The 12,345-nt window shown below is 38.4% G+C and overlaps 1 protein-coding gene across 1 annotated transcript; it reads left to right on the forward strand.

The window, feature by feature from the left end:
- Positions 1–6,929: 6,929 nt before the first annotated feature.
- LOC308178532 (transmembrane protein 238-like) lies at positions 6,930–11,356 on the forward strand. The gene is made up of 2 exons (XM_080557339.1): positions 6,930–7,583; positions 10,478–11,356. Exons 1-2 carry the CDS (start codon positions 7,186–7,188, stop codon positions 10,485–10,487), a joined length of 408 nt encoding a protein of 135 aa, XP_080413465.1. The 5' UTR covers positions 6,930–7,185; the 3' UTR covers positions 10,488–11,356.
- Positions 11,357–12,345: the final 989 nt, after the last annotated feature.

Raw genomic sequence — 12,345 nt, forward strand, 5'->3', positions numbered from 1 at the left:
GACAATCTATTTAATGTGATTTAAAACATGAAATCACTGCTGCCATTTTTCTTGAATTGTTCAATACAATGAAAATACGTGTTATTACAGATATTCAAGTTAGCGGCCTGATTACAAGCAAAAGTGTTTTTTTAAGCTATTTTTTTTACCAAGGGGTATATTTATAAAGTATGGAAAATTAATTTTAAAACCATCAATTCTTGAATTCACAGAACTTTCACTATGAGAGGGGGATAAAATGTACTGGTTACTGTCTTTCTCACACTGCAGAAACTATTGGAATGTTTTTTTTTTTCCAGTATTAAGTAATATAAATTTTTTTCCTAACAGTTTTGGGGTGAGTTTATTTTCACTATATGCAGAGCTCCTCTGTGACTTGGAGCCCCTGTCTGTATCTGCTGTGTCTCATTTCATCATCTGCCTGAACTGTTAATAGTGTTTTTCATGTCATGATGTCCACGCAGTTTTGCCTTGGAAACAGTTTTTTGTTTTTTTTCTCTTACTCTGACTTTTTAGATCTGTTTTTCTTGCTATAACTATTCTAGCTTGAAATCTGTGTTTTGTCTGCATACAACTTCTTTTGAGTTCTTTCTTCTTATTCTTTTATGTAGCACTGTGTGGATCTGTTACAAGGGAAATGATGCAGCCTTCCTTTCTCCAATTCTCCTTCCTGGGGTTAGAGATGTCTGTTCTTCCTTAGAAGCAGAGTATAGTAATATAGTCCTCTACATCGTCTTGTGGAGTACTTCTCAGTTTGACATTCTCCATTCCAACCTGTACTTTATTGGAAATACTCACAGGAGGATCTAATGATTCTCAAGAACTGATACTAAAACCTTTCCCTGGCTTTTCCTTCAGCAGGTCTGATAATTGAATGCAAAATCTGTCTTCCTTACGTTTCAACAAGAAGTCTTCTTCCTATCTATATACAGGTTCTACAGCAGTATCCTTCAGAGAATGCTATTCCATACAGTACTTCACCTCTAAATAATCTGTCTGCAAGTACAAACTTGCTTCAGTGGTTAAAAAAAAATAAATACAGCTATATCTTTCACTTCAAACAAATCTTCTGGTTTCTAAAACTTGCTTCCTCTTGGGTGACGTTATTTCTCTTTGAAGGATGTTTATCTGCGTGCTCAAGTTCAGTTGTAAAATGGATAAAAATGATGTTTTCATTGCAGTTTATGTGAGCTCTTTGTTTGCAGTTTATGTGAGCATAAACCACAGTTTATGTGAGCTCTTTCCTGCCACCTCACTTCCAAATTCTCTGTATTTTTTAGTTAATGCTATGGCTGAAATGTAGGGACTTCACTGTTCAATGTGCTCCTGCTTCATGTAGCAGGCGCCTCTCTCTTATGATATCAGTTAGTCTTAAAGTACAAAACTACTATTTAAACTACAGGCATCAATTTCTGAAATTACAGGTTTGACTATATCTTCTTTAAACCCTCATGCTTGTCTTCCCTTTGCTCTCCTGCCGTATAAGGCAGGCCTGTCACAATTTAAAATCCTTCTTCGTAATTCTTAAACCCTGTTAATGTATTGGCTTTCCAGCTAATGAGCCCATTTTGTTCAAAGGTTTCTAACTGTGATTCTTCTACGGTGTTTGTAACATTTCAGGAGACAGAACTGGTTCTTTTCCCTACACCTCAAATAAAAAGATTATCTTGCAAGTAAAGTCATGCTTATCAGGATCGTCTCATCTTTCTTTACACTCACTAGATTTGTTTTTCAAAGCTGTAATATTACTGAGACAGACTATTTTTGATTTGTTTGCATAGCAAGGGGAATAGGGCTCTGGTCAATGATAAGGGTTCCTAGACACTATTTGAGTACAAATAATAAACTGATTAGTTTCAGTTGTTTCAATGTCAAATATTTTTCCTTTCTGACATAATATATAAAATATACTGCAAGTGCATTTGCATTTAATATTTTTATAGCCACATTTTCATATTTTAGATTTCAGCTCTTAGCAGTTTAAGCAGTTGATACTGCAGCTGTTTGCTAGCCATTAAATGGAATAGTAACATAGCACATAGAAGCTCAGACCAAAATTGAACTACAGTTTAGAGAAATATCTGCAGTCTATATCAGGCAGATAACAGTTTCTAGGCTGGGATAAAACATAAGGCAATCTTTACCATATATATCACCCTAGCTTCTTCTTACTCAACTTAATAAAACATTTTTCAGGGAAAATAACAAAATATATGTATTTATTCATTGAGATCCAAGAATATATGTATTTTAATAAATGTGAGAAGTGAAATCAATCTTTTTTTTAAAAAAAAAAAAAAAACAGTATGCTTTCTGTCTATGGAAGGAAATGAATCCCAAATCTGTAATTTGATAGAAAAAGATACTTTCGTAAGCTACCTTACTGGTCTTTTTACTTGTATCTTTGTACATGTTGACCATTTATTCTTTGTGACATCAAGCAAAATTTCCTTACCTCCACTTCTGGGACCTGTTTCTGCTACAAGAAGAACTGAGGGTATCCCTGCATGCTGGTCACAGTAGAGTTGTTCCCTCCATCTGAAAAACACCAAACACTGTATGAATTCAGAGGTGCCACCAAAGTGAATCAGTCCCACAAAAGCATGAAAAACGCACTGAAGAACTGAAAAGTTGCATACTTGGAAGTTGCACGGAATAACCAAATTGTTTCTTTCTCTATGATTAGTTTGTATACTTGGAGAGAATAAAAGGCAGACTTGTGATGGAAAGCCCTAGTGGTATAAATCTTCATTAACAGTATATTCCTCAAATTCATAAAAGAAGATAAACCAACAGTCTGTAACCAGCCTAATTTGCAGAGTTCCAAAAAAAACAGCCTAATCTCCTATTTAGGATATCCTGTATTAAGATTTGCTGCCTACAAAGTGATTGGGTATTAAATAAAAAGTGATAAAACGAGTCACTAAAGAATATGAAAAGATTCTGTTTGATCCTGGGTGTCAACTTTCTGTAACCCATGACACCCTGTTCTGATCTACCACAAACTTTTTTTTTCTTTCTTTTTAAATCAATGAATAAATGAACCTTAGCCAAAATAGCAAGTCTGTCTCAATGATCTTTTAGATCCATGCTAACAGAAGATCTAATTCTTGACCAAAAATAATCCTATTGCTTTCTAGTCTGGCCTGCGAAATATCACTTCACTTCCATAATAGTGAAGTTAAGAGAGTAGATGCAGAACTCACCTCCATTTTTGGAAACATGTTTTTGCATCTAATAATTCATGATAAAATAAATCATTTGTTAATTAGTAGATATGCAGAAAATTAGGAAATGAAGATCATAACTTCTGTCTGTGTAATTAACAGTGATTCATACTAGCTTGTAGGTGCTAGAAAAGCACATCATTTGCACTGGAAAAATTAACAAGCACTGCTTGAAAATTCTACAGCAGTTTGAGGCAATTTATGTTGGGATTGCAGTAGCCTTGCCCTTATGGTTATAGCAGCTCTGGAATTCATAGCTAGGTAAGATGTAAAGCACCTGATGAAGCTACAAACTAAGCCACTGGGGAAAAAGTACATATAATTTCTACGCTCTATATAGCAGAATTTGTTCCTTTTCAAGTTGCAAAGTGTCCAGGATTCTGACAGTTAACTAAGATGTGACACTACTGATGCAGTTTTTACTTTTCCTATAAGTAATGTACTCTTTTATTTAAAAAATACATATATATGTATATTTAGAGTTAATAAAATTGGGGTAATAATTTAACATAGCCATCACAGATCTTCATTTGGAGACATTTGTAGTAGTCGCCCTTGCTTAGAATCAGTAAGTTAACACAGTTAACAGAGAGTTACATTTCTCAACTCATCAGAGTGTGTTGAAGAGCAGTGTTAAAAGATGGAGGTAAATCTATTTTGTTTATTCAGGACACTATTTCTTAGTTATGTTTTCCTTGCATAAGAGGCCTAGGGAAACTTGACACTTTCCAAACAAAAAAGGAAGAAATAAGAAAAACTCATATTCATTCCAAATAAACTGAAACTGTGCCTATTGCATTACAGAATCAAATCAGGTGTATAACATGATTGTTTTCAATTAAATAATTAGAACTATCAAGCTGAAAAGACAAAACCATCTCTTCACTTCCTTTATATAAGCACCCACAAAATGAAATAGATAATAATAAAATATAATAAATCAATTGTCTATGTTGTCAGAAGCAGCTGAGGGGAAAAGCGCCCCCTCTAAGGCTAAGCTGATTTAGCTCTGCAACACAGATTGATAGGAATTAAGTTCAGCCTTACGAGAACAGCTAGCAGGTACTAGTCAAGGCTGAGCCATTGTGGTAATGAGCATTAGGAGGCTAAAACAAATCAAGTATGTTCCTGGATAAACGCTTAGAGACAGGTATAGACCAAGCAATTTATAGATAATTTCAATTTTCTTGAAGGTGGGAAGAAAGGAGGAATGAACCATAAAAACCATTTGTGGTGCGTCTATTAAAAAAGTCTTACAATAAAGTTGTACTGCCACAAGTTCTGTCAGGAGTTACAAGTTTGAAATGGGGCCTTTGGTTAAGTTCTTACATAACAGTTCGACAGTGCTATTTGCTTTCAGCTTAGGTGAGATTGTTTTTTAAGTAGAAAATTATTTCTTTTAACTTCTCTATTAAGAGTGTAAAACAATTAAGTAATTGTCAAGGCATATCTTAGCTCTTGAAGTGCTTCAAGAAGTAGAAACAATGCTTTCTTTACATGGCTCATATCTCCTTACATTAACTGCTTCATGGAGACTGAGTAATCGCCGTTTTTTTTGTGTGAATTGTTTGTGTGAACTTAAACTTCCTTTAGAAGAACTGAAAGCAGAGTGACTATACAGAGGACAGAAGGGAAGAGGAAATCAGTAACATTTAAAACATCAGCATTCTCACACACACACACACAAAAAGTAATCTGGTTCATTTTTACTATTTGCAGCAAGAGCTGAAAGTAAACTTGCTGTTAGGTCAAAGAAAGCTTCTGTAAGGAGTCTTTTAGTTGAAAGTTTTGATAAAGATATTACCAAAATATATGCTCTAGTAGTACACAGTGAGGTTGTTTTGTACAGAATTAATTTTATGTTGCTCATTTGTTCTCCATGCTTGTATTAAAGTGGGAACTAGCACATGTCCATTATAAAGAAAACCTGGAGTCAAAAACTAAATCTTTCAAAAAGAAACCTACAACGAAACAATTTAGTGCAGCTAACTTGCTAATCACTATTCTACTGAAGCCAAAAAAAATAAAAATAAAAAAAGTCTGCTGAACTACTTTCTCTTGCCAAGAGATGGAACAGCTACGTTATCTTCTACTCTGATTTATATGGCTGGATGCTTTTTAAAGAATCAAATGGAGATGTATTCAACACGTTAGTAATTTCAGCAGTGTCAAGTCTTGACCTCTGAGCTCTTCCTTAAAAATGGATTTCCATGGGCAGACTAATAGGAGAGAAAAATACCATCTGTCCAGGATTATTAATACTGACTTCTATTTAAACTTCCTTCAGTGCTTCTTACTCCATTATACTAAAATCTGCCCTCTCCCCCATCAATCTTCAGATTAAGCATAATGATCATAGCCTACCACCAAAATATATATATGACAAAATTGTATATGACTGTTGGAATTCCCTGTTGTCAGAATAAGTATATAACCCTAAAATTAGCTTGACTTCCTAAAACTGTCCTGAATTAATAGAATAATAATAAAACTAAGTAGGTATATGAACCTCACTCAAATTTGCATAACTGGTAAATTCCTTCTCTTATACTTCTGAGAAGGACAAAAGTTAGAACATTACTTAACACAAGGCGGAAGAGGAACCAATAAAACCATGGGTGTTTTATTGAAGCCAGGTTTAAACTTTAAAATGCAAAAGATATTTGAAATTAATCAAGGAGAATAGCAGAACAGGCTTTTTGAGACCTAGGACCACTTCTATCTTAACAATTATAGTACCAAAGTGAAAGATATTTTATTGTTGAAGTAGTGTATTTTTAACTTTTATTATTATTATTATTATTCAGATAATTTCAGCTTGTGTCTTCCTAAGGATACCTTTTATGGAATAACATCAGGAAGGCAGGCAATCCCTAAAGAAGTGGCTTTATCTAGCTTTGATTCTCCATCTCCAGCAGGAGCAGTGACATGTGAACCAAGTGCTATGATTGAAATCGAGAGTCAATGGTCTTAGTGCAGTAAACCAATCACACTCCTTGTCACCGTTGTCCTCAGTGAAATTGTTCTTGGCACACTGTGGTAAATATGTAGAAGTCGCATGTACTCTCAGGCCTTTGCATCTTTTCATTGGTTTGATATTTCTGCTTACTGGAATAGCGTGGCTACCCATCATTAAACAATTTGTTAGAAAAGCCTCCTGAGGGTATATGCATGAAAGCCTACAGCTGTATATAGTTCTTGGGCTTGGGGACACGGAGTGCTAGAAGGTGGGAGGATATGTGCCAGGTCATTAACTCTCACAAGACTGAACTGAAATATGCAGCTTGCCTTTTACATAACAGTTTTACCTGCTGGGTTTTTCACCTCTATACCTGCATTCACAACCAGCTTCCTGCTTATTAATGTGAAGTTGTATTCTGACTGCTCTTTTTAAGCCAGTCTCCTCAAGCATGTAGTTAAAGCACTCTATATGAGCTTACAGGTGTACGTTATATTTGCCTTGCAAATCCCCTGTCCAGTAGGAACTGCCTCATCTTGCACGTGTGGCTGCGTGGAACAGGTACCTTTACCTCAAGACTTCTTCTGGCGTTCCTCCCTTCTGGGGAAGAGCTGGCTGCACATCAGCCAGCTGAGGCAAAAATCTCACCTCGGGGCCCAGCTTACCTGCGGGAACACCCGCAGCCTCCAAGCCCCGCTCTTCCCTCACGAAGCGGGGCAGCGCCACCGCGACCCGTCCACACATAGCAGCAGCCTCAACGCGTCAGGGGCAGGAGGCAGCAGCCTGCCGGCGGCGCCCGACACCCGAGGGAGAAGCCCGGCTGCAGCGACGGGGCTCCGGGCGGCTACAGGGAGCCTAAGGGTGGCCGCCTCCCTCCCGCCTTCGCCTCGGCGGGCCGGCAGGTGCGGCTGGAGGAGGCGCGGCCTCGGCGTCCCCCTCAGGTGTGGCGCCGCCTCCGCCTCAGGTGCGGGCGGCCCCGGGCGGCGCCGCTCCCCCGCCATGGCGGCCCCCGGCGGGCTGGGCCGCTGCGTGGCCGCCTTCTGGCTGGCGCTGGCCTTCGACGCGCTGGGCTTGGCGGTGCTGCTGGCCGGGGTGTTCGCCGACGTGTTCTTCGCCGACCTGCTCATCTACGCGGGCGGCATCGGCATCTTCCTCAGCCTCATCTGGTGGGTGTTCTGGTACGCGGGCAACCTGGAGGTGCCTCTGGAGGAGCTGCGCGACGACGTGGGGCTGGCGCCGCCCAAGGGCCGCGGGGACAGCGTGCTGCGGGGGCTGGTGCACGGCCTCAGCCGCCGCCTCTCCTCGGCCTTCGGCACCGCGCCGCGGACCCGAGCCGCCGCCGCCACCGCCGACCTGGAGCTGAGGGGCCCGCGGGGCCGCCCCGCCGAGCCCGGCAGGTGAGGGGTGGGAGGGCCTCGGCCGCGGGGGGACATCGCTTGTCTGCGTATAGAGCCCCCAGCAACCCTCCTACCTGAGACTTGCCCCAGAAAGCTCTCCTCCCTTGTTGTTAAAAAGCTCGTTATGCGAAAGCACCTGCCCACAGCAGAGCAAATCTAAAAAATAATAATCTTGTGGAATCTTACCCGCTTCTGGCAAGTAATGGAAATCTCATGGAATCTTACTCAATCCTGGTAGTAATAGAAATCAGGTGAGGGAAGTGTCCCGAGTTTGGTTATGCAGGTGTGATACTTCCTGAAGACACCGAAGGATGGAAAGGGCCACCATGAACACAGCACATGTGAGCATGAGGAAGTTGGCATGGGGTCGCTCGCTGCAAGGTCTCTCAGGGGCAAGAACCAAGCCGTGTAGTTTGGGACTGGTCCTCATACAGCTCACAGTGTCTGGGAGAAATAAGTGTGAGGTGACATAGCCATGAGCCACTGCCCACATGAACTCTTGTGAAAAAGATCCCTCTCTAGCAATGTGAAATACTTTGTTCTTGGCAAACAGAAAAAACAATGAAATGCTGACTTGTATGTAGCTTGGGGGCAGAGTTACAGCTAAAGGTTTGAAACTCATAAATGCTCATAAATTAACTCGTAGTTAAACTACTCCTCATTGTGAACCTCAGTCATCTGAAAAAGATGTGCTATATCAAGTCTGCAAAGGAAGTGTTGGAGTCCAAGTTCAAAGCATAACCGAAGATCATCGAGGTTTCAAAATATCCCTAGTATGTTCATTAATACAGCATATTTATTTAGGAAGAAAAATATGAGTAATGACTTGACAGTGTCCAAAAAAAAAGTCAATTTTTCACTTCACTGTGTAAAATCCTGTTCTGAAAGAACTGTGAGACCTACTTTGCACTAACTGCCTGAATTACTTGGGATGCTGAACATCTTATGGTCCTGATTCACTGTCTACAAGGTTATCTTTTTCTGCTGCTCCTTGAAAGTAAATCCTGAAGCAACTTCTGGCTTACAGAAAAGTTCATGTGAAAATTGCCTTCTGTGAAAGCCACAGAATTTCTTGAGAGGAAGTTCTAACAGTAGGGAGATACAACATTGCTTAACAGAAAACTTGTAGAAGGGGGGGATAAGAACAACAGCAATACAACTTAGAAGGTTTGTTACTGCTGCTGTGTAGTTTATTATTAACTATCTGCAACAAGAAATGGGCTGTTGAAAATAAGTCATTCTCCTTCCATTCTCTTTTTAGATTTTGCTGAAATGGGTTTAGAAATGACTGATCAAGATCTACATTTGCAGGAAAGAAATGGCATTTGTAAATGAATATGCCTAACACTTTTCATCTAAAGCATATGGGTATTGAGTTGAGTAGATGAGCCGCTATCTCTGTGGATGGTCCTACTTTCAATATGCATATATAGATGTGTGCTTTGCTGTAATAAACTACTAGTAGTGAAAGTTATCCAGTATTTTTAAATATTTCAAATCTTGCATGTTGCTAATTTCAAATCTATGGTTTGTTATTTCCCATGGAGGCAGATATTTAGAGGACTTCATTGTGAGTTCTCCCCCTTGAATAGCAACTTCTAATGCTGCAGTAAACAGACTTCAGTGCAGTTGCCTTAGTAATTGTAATTCAGAAGAAACCAAAACAAGGAGTGTATGAGTTGTGGTACAGATTGTAATATGAACTCCAATTTTAACTTTCAAGGCAAAATACAAAATAACAAATAGTTGCACCTCCAAGATAATTTAGGGGTCTCATTGAAGTAGGTGCATCTGAAATACTTTGTACATTCTCGTAGGCAACTGTCTGAATTAGATCACCCTTTATTGATAGACCAAATCTTCTGCGTATCTGGAGATATATGAACTTCACCAAGCAGGTTAAACGTGTTTGGGCAAGTACTGTCAAGAGCAAGGAGGGGAAAAAAAACCATTACCACTTTCCAACCCCACCTTCCCCAAAGGAAAACACACACAAAAATCCCAAACCACTAAAACATACTGGCCATTAGAAGAGCTTCCTGAGACATTACCTTGAGATTTCTCCCAGTATAAAGTCTCAATGTTAAGGAGAAGTGCAAACATCTGGAAATGAACTGTTGCTTTAATAAGGAAGTCTGCTCTTTCCAGAAACTACTTAAGCATTTTTTTTGTCACTTATGTAACTTTCTGGTTCTTGTGATTACTAATTTTTAAAGCTATTGATGAAGTACCACATGCTGTTCTGATTTTGTTTCTTGAAAACTACACAATTTTCAAGAGAAAATAAGTAAGTGAGAAGGGTGACAGTTCTTGAGATATGGAATAAGTTATATTAAAGGAGTAATAAGTAGAGTAAGATCCTTGAGCCTGCAAGGAGAGGCAGAATATAACATATGCTAGAGGACTGTACAGTATTAAATGGTATGGAAAAGTGCATAAGGAATGATTATTTATTACCTCTTCCAAGAAAAAGTGGGCATCCACAAGTTGTTGCATGCTATGCAACTGGACCATGTGATTATTTGGCATAAGGTAATGTGGCACTTATAAATTTACAGACTCAAAAAGCTGGAGGAAAAAACAGAAGTGATACAATGATAATATATTTGGCTGGGGAGGACGTGGGGCAGTAAGTGGAAGTTGAGATAATATCTTAAAGAGAGAACATTTGCATGCTGTGATCTTATGTCTCTATCTGACATCCACACGTGGTCATCACTGGAGATGGGCTAGTGATGTAATTTTCTATTTTTTTTAATTTGGGCCCCAAGTGGCTGTTAAGCATGTAGAAAAGTACTTTTAAGACTGTTTTCAAATAATGGATTTAGAGTTTTATGTGATGATTTGTTTTAAGACTACTTCGGAGTAACCTTTTCTTAATGTGTTATCTTCAGGGTCTGCTGAAGACACGACTGTTAAAGTTACTGCCTTTAAAACTGGGGAAAGTGCTACAAATTATGGAAAGAGAATTCCCTACCCAATGCGATAGGATTCTCTCATTCTGGAATAATTTCTACAACCACTGTGGACTCTGTATAAAGTGGACACACAGAGCTATATCTCTGCCAAATGCACCTCTTTCAGCGTTGGACTGGATCACTTCTTTTTAACCATTTCAGAATTTAAAATTGGTCTTCTAAGAAGTGAGAACTAAAAAGGAAACAAACCAAATTCACAGAAAAATAACTGCAGTGTGTAATGTAGAAGTATCTTTTGTAATAACCTGGGAATGTTTGGATAAAAAGCTCTTGCACAATGAAAAGCTCTTGCACTGTTTTACCAAGGTCTAGAAGTTGAACTTACTGTGAATTTTTATGATGCCAGTGCAATACTTTTATTTGTAAGGGTGCTTTTAAAATATCTATGTAAAACTGTTGATGCAAGGATACAAATGTAGTAGAAGTTGTTTATAGTGTACATAGACAATTTACAGTGTCTCTTGTGAATTTTCATCATTATTTTGGAATAATTTGGAATTTGAAATTTTATAAGTAGAAAAATAAGAATAGTGATGTTGGTATGCCAATCCTTTCTTCATAGTTGTGTATCATGTAATATGATGACTTTTAGAGGAGCTTTTTTAATCCAGTGATGATACAGGAATTATTTTTCTAATGCTGAAGCACTAAAAAAACCTACCAAGTCAAAAAAAAAAAGACTAATAAGCACAATGATATTTTACAGAATCTTACCAAATTTACGTCTAGATGTAATTGAAATTGGGGTTGGGTTGTATGTGGAAAAATTTGTATTAAAGTTAATGATATGTAAAATTTTTGTATGTGAGGAATTCCTGAGTCCCTCTGTTTCTGCACTAATACAGAGTTTGAGCATTTTTAATGCACAATTGGTTTTATACTGCAGCTTATTGAATAGTGGAAGTGGGTTTCAGGAGCGGGCCTACTGAGAATGCTGTGGCTGTACTTTCTTGAGAACCCTCAAATGTCTTTCAGTGTTCTCTTGAAAATTACTGGAGTAACATCGACAGGTATCCAGTGTTTTTAAAATGTTTTCCAAATGCTCTTAATCTTTCAACAAGTTCAGGTAGACCCTAGATTTGAAGGTCTATAATTTCTTTTTTTTTTTTTGTACTAACGGCAGGTTTTAGGAGTTTTATAGAGCTGTTTCCTCCTTTTAGAGGAACTGCAATGCGACACCACTGTTTTATTACAATGGATGGTTTTAAAACAAACAAAAATCCTCCTCCCTAAAACCTACTGATCATTTCAATGTCATTCCTTTTTTTTTCTTTCCTCTGTTCTGAAAAGCCACTTGCTTTTCCTGAATTCCCTGTAGCTCCAACTGTTAAACTGCATTATAAGATGTAATGTCTAGTTGGTTAGTAGGAGCGATAAATTAACCCAAAACTTGCATGTGCAGCTGTTCATATACTAGTCTTAGTGACAGTTTTCTCTGATTTAGTGTTGTGATTGTAATTATCTGAGCAAATTGAGCAGGGCTGTGAATTCACTGTGGATTACGAGATAACGAATCTTATATCCAATATCAGATACTCAGTGATTGTTGGGTAGGATGGTGGATAGAATGTTGCCATGTCACCCAAAGCGCATAGGATTCAAATGCTTACAGTTATGAATAGTATGTGTAATTAATAATTAAATATAGGAGTTGGCACATCAGAAAAGAAGGATTATGGTTTTTATAGAGAAGGACTATAATGTTACTAGTGTGATGTGTCTAGACAATGATGTAAAAAGTACTTGCTGTGGAGCAGTGCTAACTATTGTAAGCTATATTGTGG

The sequence above is a fragment of the Anser brachyrhynchus genome (genome assembly GCF_964034855.1).
Source record: "Anser brachyrhynchus genome assembly, chromosome: 15".
NCBI classification, from domain to species: Eukaryota; Metazoa; Chordata; class Aves; order Anseriformes; family Anatidae; genus Anser; species Anser brachyrhynchus.